Source organism: Peromyscus leucopus, chromosome 4 (assembly GCF_004664715.2).
Source record: "Peromyscus leucopus breed LL Stock chromosome 4, UCI_PerLeu_2.1, whole genome shotgun sequence".
Taxonomy (NCBI): Eukaryota; Metazoa; Chordata; class Mammalia; order Rodentia; family Cricetidae; genus Peromyscus; species Peromyscus leucopus.
Genome location: NC_051066.1, coordinates 36,855,628 through 36,870,623, shown reverse-complemented (window position 1 = coordinate 36,870,623; position 14,996 = coordinate 36,855,628). Strand labels below are relative to the sequence as shown.

Below are 14,996 nucleotides of genomic sequence, written 5' to 3'. Positions count from 1 at the left end.
AGGACCTGAAGTTCAGGAAGGAGTCTGCACTGACCTCTCAGATGCCTGCCCAAAGCTGTTCCCCAGAGCGGAGCCTGACTACCAGGGCAGGGAGCAGAACACTGTGTCTTTAGCCTTTGTCCTGTTCACTCAGGCCCCCAAACACTTACAGAGTATCCAAGAACATTAGAATTAAGAAATAGGCCATACTCTGGGAATCCCGAGTATGGACCTGGCCCGTGTCCATGGCCTAGTCAGTATTTCATAAAGCCTCTTATTTACTAAAATGTATTCTTGGTCAGACTGGCGAATCTCTGAACAACCCCAGACCATAACAGTACTGGCACCAGATACACATGGTACCAGGACTGCATCAGAGAGCTCTTTCAAGATGCAGCACCCAATTACATTAATCAGGGGTTTATAAAGACAAAATTCACAAGGCATGGACTTCCTGCATTCATGCAACCAGGGGCAAGCACATATCCTGATGTATTTCCTGTGTACATGCAGTCAGGCACACTTCCTGCCTACGTGGAGTCAGAGGCAAGCAAGCTTGTTTACAGAAGGGAAAACACAAGGTTTGTATAAGACCAGGCAATGACAGGAACAGCCCCCAGCATTCTGGGAAGTGGTCCGTCCTCGGCCAGGTGGGGCTCACAGGTTAGAGGCATTTCTGTTTTACAGTTTTTCTCTTAAGCACAGTCATCTTAAACTTTTAAACATAATGTTCACCATCACAGAGCCTGGTTTCTTCTTTACTGTAGCTTTGCCTTCATCTCAAATGTTTTTTTAAAGTCTGTTAATTTATGGTTTCGTTTTTTGGAGACTGACTTTTGCTCTGTTGTCTAGATTGGTCCTGCACTGGCCATGTGGCAGAGGTTGGTTAAAACTTGCAATTCTCCTGCTTCTGCCTCCCGAAAGCTGAAATGACAAGACTGTGTCATCAAACCCTGCCCCAGCCTTCTAAATTACTGATATCTCTGAGTGACCTAATCAAACTTCCGTTATTTTTTCTTTCCATGGTATTTCTGGCTTTTTAAGATAGTTTTTAAGGTTTTGTTTAACCTGGGTGTGGTGGCAAGGCCTTGTCCCTTGCAGAGGCAGGTGAATCTGTGAGCTGGAGGCCGGCTGGAGTGAGTTCTAGGTCAGGCAGGGTTACAGAGGGAGGGACCACCTTTTTCAAAAACAAAAAATGATTTGATTTGATTTCATGTGTTTAGTTTTTTTTTTTTTTTTTTTTTTTTTTGGTTTTTCGAGACAGGGTTTCTCTGTGTAGCTTTGCGCCTTTCCTGGAACTTACTTGGTAGCCCAGGCTGGCCTCGAATTCACAGAGATCCGCCTGGCTCTGCCTCCTGAGTGCTGGGATTAAAGGCGTGCGCCACCACTGCCCGGCTTCATGTGTTTAGTTTTTTCCTGCACTTGTATATTTGCGCCATATGAGTGCCTGGTACCTTAGGAAGTCAGAAGAAGAAATGAGACCCCAGGAACTAGAAACTGTTAAATTTCAAACCTGGGACCAAATGTGCCTATTTAATATATCAGAGCAGACCTGACCACCAGGTTCCCCCAGCATCCCTCAGTTACAGGGTATGGCTGGCAAACCCTAACCCCTACCCTGAACTCTCTGGCCCAGGGCCTGGGCTGCCCTTCCCCCAGAGGCTCTTCTCCATATAATCCAGACATTTTGGTTTACCTGCCTTTTGGACTCCTGGCCTCCTGGCTGCTACACCCGGTTCCTCTCTTCTCTTCCCCACCCACAGCTCAGTCTTGTCCTGTCTACTGGGGACCCTCCCAGATGTCCCTGCCCTTGACTATGCTCCCCCACATCTCTATAATAAACTTTCCCCTCCGCCATACCTACAAGTGGTCATGCCCTTTCTTATTATTTATTTATTTATTTATTTATTTATTTATTTATTTATTTATTTATTTATTTTCACTCAGCCCTAAGGCTGGTTTGGGACACTACGTAGATGTTAGAGGCAGGGATTCAGGAATCTGATCCAGACTGGAAGACAGTTTTAGAAAGAGTGTGTTTGATGCCAAAGGTTTTCAGACTTTCTGGCACAGGTGAGTCATGGTGTTTTATCTCCAATTCAGGAGGACCCTGAAGTTCAAGGTCACCTTCAGCTATATGGCCTGTTAAAGGCTAGCCTGGGACACTTGATAGCCTGTCTCATAATAAAACTAAACACAAAATCAACCAAGCAAACAAAAATAAATGTTAAGGAAAGCAATGGAGAATTGTATCATTCTAGAGGCTACAGGCACTGCCTGGCCTCCTAGAGGTCGGGCACCCCCTGCAGACACCACTGGGACTACTCACATGCAACCTGTAGGGATGGTATGCAGCTTCAGATGACATACATATACTCACATGCAACCTGCAGGGATGGTATGCAGCTTCAGATGGCATACATATACTCACATGCAACCTGTAGGGATGGTATGCAGCTTCAGATGACATACATATACTCACATGCAACCTGCAGGGATGATATGCAGCTTCAGATGACATACATATAGCCATGCTTGTCTTATCCAGTGCGAATGTTTCAGACCTTGGCTGTCAGGCTTGGTCATACATGAGGATGTTAAGGATACAGTATCACTAGTTGGAAGTCAGCAGGGTTCATACTGAGTTGTAGGCTATCGCTGGATGCATGCCCATTCCCTACTCATAAAAGCAGAAACAATTTGTTAGAGGCTCAAGCCATTAGCACTCAGTAGGCTAAGGCAGGTGGGTAAGTTCCTATGTATTTGCAACCAGCCTGTCTACCCCAAGAATGCCAGAGCAGCCTGCACCACAGAGTGAGACCTTGTCTCAAACAACATGAAAACACGATGAACATACAAACTTATTAATGAATTTTTAAAAGCCTCGTAGCTCAGTGGAAAGGTGTCCCATCATTCATGGAGCACCACAGAAAATACGAAGTTAAAAACGTTTGTAAATGAGGGGCTGGAGAGGTGGCCCAGCAGTTAAGCATTCTTAGGCTGCTCTTCCAGGTGACTGGGGTTCAATTCCCAGAGCCCACATGTGACTCACAACCCTGTCACTCCAGGTCCTGGGAATCAAGCGCCCTCTTCTGGCCTTCACAAGCACCAGAAATACACATGGCAAACAGAATGAATTCATAAACAATGCTCATATAAATAACTATTTTGTGAATGAAAAGCACTGTGGACATTTAATCACAAGATTGTCCCAGGCTGCTGTGCATAAATAAAATACCACTTAGAAATTTTTAAAAATGCCTGACAGTGGTAGCACATGCCCTTAATCCCAGCACTTGTCGGCAAAGGCAGGTGGATCTCTGAGTTCCAGGCCAGCCAGGGCTACACAGAGAGACCCTGCCTCAAAAAAAAAAAAAAAAAAAAAAAAAAAAAAAAAGAGAGAGAGAGAAACAACGTGAATACACCTTTTACTTTCTCTTGTTTCATAAACATATAATGAGTAAGTTCCTTACAGAACACTGTCAGATCTCGCTGTCCTTTTTTTGTAACAACTGCTTTGGGACTTTTTAAACAGATACCAAACTGTATTTCTTTTGTTTCACAGGTAGACCCCTCCATCTTTTATTGCAGAAAGGAATATATTTTATTCTACACAATTTACAGTTTCATTGTGGGCAAAACGTGAAAATGAGTTCCACAAAGTGGTGCTTTAAATTGAAATCTATACAGAAATTATGCTATCATTTCTAATTGTTCTTTAACTTAGAAGGGAACCACCATTAAACCAAGTATCTCTGTATTGTTTGTTTTTATAAAGTAGGAGACTTGCTGGCTAGCTTTTCCCTTAAAAGTTAACAATCACTGGAAGTCACTGGCTAGAAAAGGCAGTTTAAGTTATTTTTAGATGTGTGGGGATAGAGAAATGGCTTCGTGGTTAGGAGCATTGGCTGTTCCTCTAGAGGACCCGGGTTCAATTCCCAGCACCCATGTGGTGGCTCACAACTGTAACTTCCAGGGGATCCATGGCACCAGGCATGCAGGCAAAATACCCAGACACACAAAGTAAAATAGATGTGTTAAGATTTCTTATAAAGCAAAATACCTGAAAACTACTAATTTTCCAAGTGTTGGCTTTTTATCTAAACCGTCATTGCCAAACAACCCCCTCTTCAAGACATCCTCCGCCCACCCCCCGCCCCCACCCCGCCGGGACGCTGTGGCCCAGGGGTTGGTTCAGGAGGAGGTGGGGGCAGTGTCCAGTGCCCTCTGACCTGCAGCTTCCCTGGACTTCACTTCTTGCCTGGATAATGAGCATGTCCTGTCTTTATCAAGACTGAACTCAGAACAGCAACTCTGTCAGTCCTCACACACTGGCGGCTGTCCAGGGTGGTCCAGACAGGAGCTAGGCACTCCTCGGCACTCCTCTGGCCTTCCTGTCCCATTCTTCTGTGTTGGCCTGGAAACAGTGCTGAGGACTAGAAACAGTCAGGCTTCCAGCAACGTCAGGAACAAGGCAGGGACCTAAACTAGTTACTAAGCTTCAGATCCGAAGTCAGTCTTTCCGGGCAGGTGATGGCGGCCAGGGGAGAGAGTCCATCTTTTGGGAGGAGTCCCCACAGGTAGATCCCCTTGCTCAAGTAAGGCCAACACCCACGCACATAATACGCAGTGTGAACTGGATTTAATGGGCCAGTAAAAACAAAACCATGGAGCTGGGACAGTACATATTGATAGGGATATGGGGAGACTGGAGGAAGGAAATTGGGGCTATGGTCATATTTCCTTGTATGCATACATGAAATTCTCAAGAAAAGCATTTTTAACAAGTATTTGTGTATAGCAGAATATCATTAGGGATCATTTCATTCACACCCACCCACACACACACGGATATGGGGAGACTGGAGGAAGGAAATTGGGGCTATGGTCATATTTCCTTGTATGCATACATGAAATTCTCAAAAGTATTTTTAAAAAGTATTTGTGTATAGCAGAGAATCAGTAGGGATCATTTCATTCACACACACACACACACACACACACACCCCAGTCGTGTTTGGTTCTGTCCTAGGTCTCTGGGCCCTCCAGCCTCTGGGTCCTGGCCCTCCAGGCAGTGTCAGGGGTGGGTGGGCTCCTCGTGGCGTGGGTCTAAAGCTGGACCAACCAGCTGCTGGTTGTGTGCCACCTTTTCCCAACACCTGTCGGAGGCAGGACAAACTGCAGGTCGAAGGTTTTGTGGCTGGGCTGGTGTCCCAATCCCTCCACTGGAAGTCTTGCCTGGTCACAGGAGATGGCCGGTTCAGGCTCTGTATCCCCCACGGCTAGGAGTCTTAGCTAGTGTACTCAGATTGGTGCCTAGCCCGAGTGTCATCAGAGAGGCTTCATCCAGCAACTGATGGAAACAGATGCGGACCCACAGCCAAACAGTAGGCTGAGCTTAGGGAATCCTGCTGAAGAGGGGGAGGAAGATTGTAGGAGCCAGAGGAGTCAAGGACACCACAAAAACCCCACAGAATCAACTGACCTGGGCTCCTGAGGGGTGGAGAGGAGGCTGGGGGAGGGACTGGGAGGAGAGGAAGGAGGGGGAACTGTGGTTAGGATGTAAAAAACAATAATCTTACATAGATATAAAAAGTACTACTTGGAAAAAATAGAAATATGCCAACAAGGATGAGGGAAATCTCCGAGTCCCCACCACTAGATGAAGAACGACAGATGATTAGTGGCTGCTGAGAGAAGAATCGATCTTCTCAAGGGGCAAGCCCCCATAGGCTATCCAGTCCGAAATGCATGTCCATACAAGCAAGCAACAATAACTGGACTCAGTAGAGTGTGTGTGTGTGTGTGTGTGTGTGTGTGTGTGTGTGTGTGTGTGTGTGTGTAACGACGGAAGGGTCATGAATGTGAGAGGGCATGGGGGTGACGGGGGGGGGGAGTTGGATGGGCACAGGAAGCTGTGGAAATATGAATACAGTATGCATTCATGGAATGGTCTCAAAAAATTTTAAGTTAAAAATACATAAACAAATATTTCAAGTAAGAACCGTGTATCATGATACAACAAAAACAATCTCACTCTTGACTGCTCTGAATCAAGTCTGTGGGTGTAAAGACAAAAAGACCCTTTTAAGTGAAGAATAGTGCAAATGTGCTAAAGAACCAGCCGTTCTTTATTTTTTTATTTTATTTTTTTATGTGCACTGGTGTTTTGTCTGCATGTATGGCTGTGTGAGGGTGTCAGATCTTGGAGTTACAGACAGTTGTGAGCTGCCATGTGGGTGCTGGGAGTTGAAGCCAGGTCTTCCGGCCAAGCCATCTCTCCAGCCCCCGAGCTGTTCAGAGAGTTCTGCCCTCTAACGGAGCACAGGACACTGCCAGTCCATGTTACAGGTCACCTGCTGCCAGCCAGCCAGCCCGTTAGTACACATTCCTGTTCCTCATGCTTCTTCCCTATTGACAGAAAAATCACCAATTATGATGCTAGAGGACTCTGGAATTTCTAGAAGCTTCTACTTTATTGTGGAATGAAGATGAAACATGTGTCTGTTGCTATATTAAAAGTATGTTTCAGGCTGGGCAGTGGTGGTGCACGCCTTTAATCCCAGCACTCGGGAGGCAGAGCTAGGCAGATCTCCGAGTTCGAGGCCAGCCTGGTCTACAGAGCGAGATCCAGGACAGGCACCAAAAGTACACAGAGAAACCCTGTCTCGAAAAACAAACAAACAAACAAACAAAACCCAAAGTGTTTTTCACCCTTTAGGGTACCATTAAAACGAGGCAGGTAGCTGTTGAGGAGGTCTACTGTCTACTTAGCCTTATCAATGAATGCCAACCCACTTGTAGTAATGGTTTTTATTCCATATGGAGAAGTACAGTAGATGTGCAGAAACAAAACTACATAACCAAAGAGAGAGACTTTCACAAATATTAAAGAAAACAATAAATAGCCATAGGAATTAGAGCAGAGCTCAGAGAAAGCTCATACAAATGGCCTAGCTTTTGTACAAAGCACGCTACACACACAGGAACATATGCCGAAGGACACTGCAAGGTTCCTATTCGTACAAAACCTTAGTGATGTTCACACGAACATCATGGCTACTCCTTTTTAAAACATTTTGCAAATATAGAACTTCCTTCTCCCCAGGTCTGGAAAATACATTTCACATCTCAACATATAAAATACTCCCCCCCATCTCTCTCAAACCAGCATTTGAACATCCTCCAATAACACCATTTTCATATCAAAATACCATAAGCCAAGGTTCATCCCTGTACCTTATCTTTACAGATGAATAGCACCTCAGAGGTGTTCAGACAACGAGATAAAGTGCCGTTAGGGGTATCCTGTTAACATGCCACGAGAGCGCATTGTTCAGTGCAGTGACCAGCATGGATGGAGCTTACAGAGAACATGCAGATGGATGGCAGGGTTCTGTGGTTTGTCTTCAGAGTAACTTCTTCTGAGTTATATGTACAAGCCTGAATAAAACTGGGCTAGCTGTTTCTATATACAACATGTGACTGCGAGATAATGACGGCATAATGAAAACAACCAACCCCCCAGACCTCCAGGGTCCTGTGTAAACTGTCCCTAGAGGACATCGGAGGCTTGTTTCCGGGACTTCCGTCGCTGTCCAGAGCGCCTTTGGAACCAGTTAGACCTAAGCTGTCGGCATCACCAAGAGTGCTTGTCTTGGTACTTTTGCACAAAAGTATCTGACCTGGTTACCAACTGAAAGTCTAGATAGCATTCCCCTTCTATCAGCAACACCATGAAGCATGAATATATTAAAAAAAAAAAAGGGCTATAAAAATACTCTGCAAAAAAGACCATTAACATGGAAGTAAATGTGTGATCCCCTTTGAGTAACTGCCATGATGGGAATGATACTTGGGTGTGCTCGTATTTCAGTAACAGGAAAAAACCTGCTGTTTACAGTCACATTTATTATTATATCTGGCCAGAAAGCACTCAGGTTGCAACGTTTATACATATGTAAGAACTGGGGTGTGACTAAAGGGATCTGTAACTTCTCGAACATTCCCCCATCTTTCCCAGAATACACTTCCAGGTATTATGTCGGGAATTAAAATCTTTTACCAGTGGGTGTTTCTTTCTTCTCTAAGTAAATGTGCTTTTGTGCACAGCAAACCAAACATCTCCTAAGAGAACAGCATGAGGTGATATCTTCTTGGCAGCCTTTAAATTGACAGGTAGAAGCCGAGGGTAGTTTTTAATTCTGTTTAGCATTCCTGTTGGTGGGCGATTTCTAGCTATGTACTATAGTTTTACGCTACATTTTTAATATGTCAGTGGCATCAGATCCACCCCAGAGGTGGAGAATATGGCTAAAATGTAATTCTTATTATGAAAAGAAAAAAAAAAAGACATTATTCGCTACCCAAGCCAACAGACGGCACTCGATACTACCACATAGGGACAGCGTAAGGCTCACACATTTGACTCTATGAACGATCGCTTTGGTTTCGCTGAGGTGAGGTGGCTCCTGTGAGCTTCCGAGCCGACGTGAGGCGGCTGCTTCGAGATGCTTTCCTGGTACAGGTGAGGCACACCCTTAGTTTTCCTGCTGTCTTGACAGAGGGCTGGGATTTGGCACTTACTCTCCTCCGGCTCCTTCGCCTGTGCCCCGTTGGGGACACCCGTGCCCAGGGGGGAAACTGAGCAAGGTTTGGCTTGGCTACAGTAGCCTCCTGGCTGGAGAGTGGGCTTGTCGGAGGTGGGCTGCAGGCCAGCTGCAGTGGCTGTGTTTATCAGAAGCCCCTCTGGCACCTGGCAGTGCCAGGAGCGACCCGGAGGATTGCTCTGCTGCTGAAACCTGGCGGTCTTGTCCATGATGCCCATGAAGGGAGTATGGCGGGGCCTGTGTTCAGTGGTGCCGCCCGGCACCTGGCTAGTGCCCTTGTCTTTGATTCGAGAGTCTGGGCCTTGGGCCTTGAATCCATCTGAAAAACTACTGCTTGAAGTCAAACTACTGGTGGAACTTGACATCTTTATGCTGCTAGACGGCGAGCCAGAAGAGCCTGAGCTGGCGAGGGAAGCGGGGTGTCGCACATCGCCGCCGCCGCAGCTCGTCGCCGCCGGTCCACCCTGGCTCGGAGGAGGAGCTACATCCACAGTCATGGAGGCATGAGCCAAGAGGCGCTCGGCGGCTTTGATTTTGCTTGGTAGAGGATATGCAGTTCCGCTCTCACTGCGCTGCAGCTGGAGGTTCTGGCTGGGGCCCAGCCGATCCCCAAAGTGGCCACAACCAGTTCCTGCAGTGAAGGGACCCGTTCCCTCCAAATGCTGGTTTCTGCTCCCCGCAGGGGCCACGGATATTCTACCAGGCATTGGACTTGGGGGAGGGTTCTGGGAGGAGACTTGTATTTTTGCGCTGCTGTTTCTCATGCTCGATTGCCCAGAACCCAGATGTTGGCTGGTCTTCACTATCTGTGCCTGTTTGGTCGGCTGCATAACCAAGCCTGGCTGAGCTACAGTCTCTCTCAGGGACTTGCTGATTCCTGTCCTGCTCTGTGGTGACACTGGCCTGCCTTTGGACTGTAAGCCCTCTTGAAGGTTGCGGATATACGGGGAAGGGGCAGATGGCGGCGGCGGCGGTGGCTGGGATCTGGGCGTTGGGGACATGGGTTCTTCCTGTGAAGACGTTTCTTCCTCCTCTGCCTCCTCGATGGGGAAGTGGTCCTTTAAACTGGAGGCTGGCGCATCCTCTTCATTGTCCGAGTCATTGGACGGAGCTGGCAGGGGACCCTGCTGTTTTTGCTGCTGGCTCCTCTGGAGCTGTTTACACTCTTCCTCCACGCGGGCCAGAAGCCTCTTGATTTCTTGATTGGTGGGACAGAGTTTCACGGCCTCCTGCAGGTCTGCCAGAGCTGCCAGGAACTGCCTTCATATGGAAGCAGAAGATGTGATTAGACGCCACATAGGAGCATGCTCAGGATGGAACCGCCCTTACGCTAGCCGTCGGCGAGGTTCAAGCACTGGCTGAGGTGGGGGAGTCCTGGTTGGCCCAGAGATGCGGGGCCAAGTCCAGTGCTGCCCTCTGACCCAGGGCTGCTTTGTGACTCCGCGCCCCCTATCTATCTGTACAGACCCGCAGACAGAGGGTGCCAGAATCCTGCTCATGTTATCTTCTTCGGACCTCATCATGTCCCCCTCTAACCCTCTTCCGCTCCCGTGCCACCCCGACTTGTCAGTCTCCCTGAAACCAGACCTCAGCAGGTGTTCTGTGCTGGGGTATGGTGGGGAAGTCACCAGAATGCCAGGAAACGAAAGGGTAGCCGCTGGTACCACCCACTACCGCGCTCTTGGAAGCGACTGGTCTCTGTTAACAGGGATGGGGATTGTCTGAGTAACAACCCTGAGGAAGGAATACCCTCACACTCATCTAGGCTCCCGCAGTCACGTGGGTGACCCCAGACAGTACCTGCTGTTCCTTTTTGCTCTTGCCCGGGCATAAAAGGCTTCATAGGACTTGGGTTTCAATTCCAGAGCCTTCGAAGCAAATTCCTCTGCCAAGCCAAAGTCCTGGAGTCAACATTTAAACACACGAGTCAGAGGTAGCGCCTAGAAAAGGGTCTGTCTCTTAGGAGCTCTGCTCTAAGGGCAACAGAGCACTGGGGGGGGGGCGGGGGGGGGGGGGACGAGGGACGGGGGACGGGGGACGGGAGGTTGGGGGGGGAGCAGGGCAAGACGCATTTCCCCGTCTGCTTGTTTAAAGTTGGATAATCGGAGCACATGACTACTCTTAAGAATCCAGCACAGAAGCAGCAATTATGACTCAGGAGAGGGCAGGGGTAACAGGGCACAGAAGGCAGAGGGGGCAGGAGAGGGTCCAGGCCAGGAGCAGAGCAGTCTGTGGGTGTCTGTGTGCAGGGCTGCATCCTTCTGCTCTCTCATGTGGTGCGGCCCCGGGGCAGGTGAGTTACACCCGGTGGGAGTGAGGGGAGGGGAGGGGAGGATGCCGTTCAAAACATCAGTAGGAAGAACTACAAAACATCTACTAGTAACAAACTACAAGTTAACCACTACTGGTCATCAATTGAGTGTTTACTAAGCAGGCCCTCTGAGAAAACGGCCCCAGGGCAGGTTGACTGCGAGAGGCTGACTATTGGACTTTTTCTGGATCATTCACAGCACTGGTGGCATCCCAGCTTGGGAGAGGGGGCGCAGCTGGCATTTGCTGCTTTCACTGAAGCAAAGGAAGTTCAACGTCAGTGCATCCACCAGCATTTTGGGAGGTGGGCAGTGGCTGTGACCCGGACCTGTAAGAGGTCCCTGAGAGCCCCAAGCCCCCACAGCACCCCAGTCAGGTTGGCAGTCCCAAGACTGAGCCTAGGGGATGGCCGTCCCCTGCTGCTAAATGGGGAATGGGGTGGGTAACAACTCTGGCTTACGTTTGTTTTCCTCCGGCATCGAGACAGATTGAGATAGAGGGAGACTCTCAGTTCATTGAACGGCCTCATGTCTTCTCCGAATCCTTCCCGAGGGAACTTCCTTAAGGCATACTGGTACCTCTGGGCCGCCTCCTTCATCTTCCCTTTCTAGGATTCAAAACCCACATCAAGTTAACCTTTCCCAGGGGCTCTAAGATGAACCACCATGCTGAAGACCGTCACGTAAAACCATCACGGCCCAGGAGAAGGATCCGGATGGGTAGGTGTCTTAGTAGGAACCAGGAGACAGACTAGTCTGAACATGATCAGGCCGCACCGACTTCACATGTAATCACCCAGCAAGGAGAAAGATGGCTGAACAAGAACAATGTTTGTAAACTGCAAAATCACGAACTCCCCATCCTTCACCCATCAAATTATCTTCTCGCATGTAATCTCTGTGTTATTTCAAGAACCGTGTTTTGCTGAAATATATTTTAATTTCAAGTATAATAGAAACCTGATGAAAAAAAATGCTGTAGTTTCTAAGGCAGCTAGTGCCTCTCGGATAAACCTGCAGCTTGCTGTAGAATAATAATAATGCTTCTTTTAGAAGTGCTGAAGAACTGACTTCAAAAATCGGAGCCCCAGCCCACCCCTCTCCAGGCTGAGGAAATCCATTTGCTCAGGCAGCCCACTGCACAGCAGGAGCGGCAGCCTGTTGGAAATGGCTTGATATTTCTGACATAATTACCTAGCAGAACCCCCATTAAAACCACCTCAAAGCCACAACAATATACACCCTGAACTCAATTTCCAACCGACTCCAAGCTGGGAACCCTGCTGGGTCATGCTGCATGCCTAGTTATTTGTTACTATGAAAAAGAAAAGAAAAAAAAAAACCACCACAACAAAAAGGAAATAAATGAAAAACACAGCAGATGAAGCTGCCGAGCAGTGGAAAGGAATACATAGTCACGATCTCGCCCCCCGCCCCCACCCCCGGGAATCTTAATTCTACCTAATTACAGGTCCGGAAGGAGCGGTAACCTATGTGAAGGGCCTCCACACCTCCCCAAGCCAGGCCGCGGCCACAGACGTAGATTTACGGTTTTCCTGGGGCACAGCCACGCTGCCTCGTCTGTGCGCACAGACCAGCAGTGGCCGACCGGTCTGGAGAGACTGCAAAGCTGCATGCATTTACCAGAGCTACCCACCATGGATCTAAACCGGTAGCTCCTCCGGGAAAATTGAAAGTCAAGTTTATGAATCTGTAGGTTTTATTTCCATTTCTGAGGGAAACTGAGAAAAAAAAAAAAAAACCTATCTCTTGAAAAACTGAGAGCATGTTACTTGGCCACATTCAATAAAAATATCACTAAAACCACTTAAAATCCCCAAATTTAGAGAATTAAGAACTGGAAAGTGAAAGGCCGGGGGTGAGAGGGGAACACTGGATGGTTCTTTTAATTTCCTTTTCCAATACACTGATGTACTTGGCATGTATTGTGTAGGCACATGCACACACCACAGGTGCACGTGGGAGTCAGAGGACAACTTGTAGGATTCCGGCCTCTCCTTCTCCAGGGAGGGGGGTGTCTAGGATGCCGAGGGGCTGCCAAGGTCGGCAGCCAACAACTAGCCACTGTGTCATCCTCCTCCTGTCCCCTGAAACGTTCTCTTCTTCTACAAATGCTCCTTGGTGTCTTTTGCCATGTACCTCTTGACGAGGTCCAGTGCCATGCTTGGAAATTTGACAGGCAGGGAAGCCAAGGGACCTTCCCGTGGGACATGCCAGCCGACCTAGCAGTGGCTTAGACAGGAAGTCACAGCCAGCGCCGCGAGTATCACCAACAATTGTTCTCAACCACCAAGAGAAGTGCTCTCCCATTAAGAGTCTGCTGTTTGGAGATTAACAGGCTCCTGGGCAAGAGGTCAGGTTGGAAAGTTTTGGAACTTCCGTTCTTGTGAAGTTACACTCTCTGACAGAAGCATGGCTGCAACATCCAACACCAAACTCAGGGGTGGTCCCAAGTCAACAGCAGCAGCCCAGAAAGGGACGAAGCCTCTTACCTTGTACATCACATTTCCTTCCTCCATCAATTTCTGTAAAAGTATAATCAAAATATCAGGTTTGGATGTGGCCATCGCCCAAGCGGCATTTCCTGCAAAATAAACACGCCGTCAGAGGTGGTTCCTCGGCCCGGAGGAGGCAGGTTCCTTCTGCAGCCCGACACTCGACAGGACCAGCTGCAGGAACTCGCCGCAAGGCAGTTCCCCGCAGCGGGACTCTAGCAAGCTGGTTTAAGCTTCTCAACTATTTTATGCCCCGGCAAGCCCTGTGGAGGAATCAACAGCGCCCACAAAAGCTATCTTATCGCTCCACTAACACTGGAAACAAAGATGCTCACCTTCACCTGAGGAGGAGTCCAGAAAAGCAAGGAGGCCCTCAAGGGCATCCTCCTCGCTCCCTGCAGCACCCAGTACGGCAGGGGTGCGAAGCTGCTGTCCCCAAGGTCCCTGCACTCTGACCGCAGTCCACTCTGAGGTCCTAGCTTGGGTCCCCTGCCCGGTCCCTGGCCAGCTTCTCTTTTGGTCTGGCTCTAGCCTCATCTCTAGCCCTTAACCTGGCCTTGTGACACTCCTAGTCACACACAGACAGCTCTGCCACGTACTATGACCTCGGGAGGCCACGGAGCACCCCATGTTTTGTGTTTGGTTTCAAGTACAAAGACGGCATCACCACTACCTACATACAGGATCAAGGTAAAAAGGGAAACCGGTCAAACACTGGGAAAAACCGTTTTCCATGCGGCCCCCTGTACCCAGACCTGCTCATGGTCAAAGGGCCTGGGTAGCAAATCCAAATGGGCCCTATAGTTCTTCCCTGCATACATGCCGAATTTACTTGAGGCTCTACTAGCCACATACGTGGGCCTCCACACAACCCTTGGCCAAGGCCACTCTCTCCTCAGTGTCTCCTTCACAGCGATTGTGTGCACCGGGGTCAGAACTTTCTGTCAAGCTGTCATGATAACTCTAGAACAGCAGCTTGTTCTACAGAACCATCCAGGGCCTTCTGAGCTGCGGATGCTCAGCCCATGTGCAAGTGCAGCAGAGCCCAACCGCAGTGGTCTGAATGAGAACGGCCCCCATAGGCTCATACATTCATGTATTTGAATGGTTGGGCCCCAGCTGGTGGAACTGTTTGGGTAGGATCAGGAGGTGTGGTCTTGTGGGAGGAGGTGTGTCTCAGGGGTGAGCTTGGAGGCTTCAAAAGCCCACACCATTCCCAGTTATCTCTCTGTCTCATGCTACTGGATCAGATGTCAGCTCTCAGCTACTGCGCTAGCGCCACGCCTGCCTGCTGCCATGCTCCCCGCCATGATGGTCACGGACTCCCCCTCTGAATTCTCTTCCTTCCTTAGTTGCCTTGGCCATGTTCTCATCACAGCAGTAAACAAGGCAGATGTTAACACTTCCTGCTGTGAGTGTCCCTCCCCCTTAGCCTCTGCTCTCTGCCTACCAGGAGAGGATGTTATATGCTAAAAGGCAGCAAGATGGCTCAGGGGCTGAGAGCACTTGCCTCCAAGGCTGGGGACCCGAGTTTAATCCCTGGGACCCACAAACTGCCCTCTGACCTCTGTGTATAGCTTGTG

The 14,996-nt window shown here is 48.8% G+C and overlaps 1 protein-coding gene across 5 annotated transcripts in view; it reads right to left on the bottom strand.

Annotated features, from left to right (window-relative positions):
- Positions 1 to 6,777: 6,777 nt before the first annotated feature.
- The window catches only part of Tanc1 (tetratricopeptide repeat, ankyrin repeat and coiled-coil containing 1), a 226,937-nt gene continuing 218,718 nt past the window's right edge, over positions 6,778 to 14,996 (bottom strand). For all 5 annotated transcript variants that reach the window (XM_028871438.2, XM_028871733.2, XM_028871656.2 and 2 more), the window contains exons 24-27: positions 13,411 to 13,502; positions 11,359 to 11,505; positions 10,389 to 10,489; positions 6,778 to 9,848 (exon numbers count right to left, since the gene is read on the bottom strand). In XM_028871438.2, the coding sequence (XP_028727271.1) occupies positions 8,396 to 9,848; positions 10,389 to 10,489; positions 11,359 to 11,505; positions 13,411 to 13,502 (1,793 nt within the window). In that variant the 3' untranslated portion in view covers positions 6,778 to 8,395. The remainder of the gene's footprint in view (positions 9,849 to 10,388; positions 10,490 to 11,358; positions 11,506 to 13,410; positions 13,503 to 14,996) is intronic.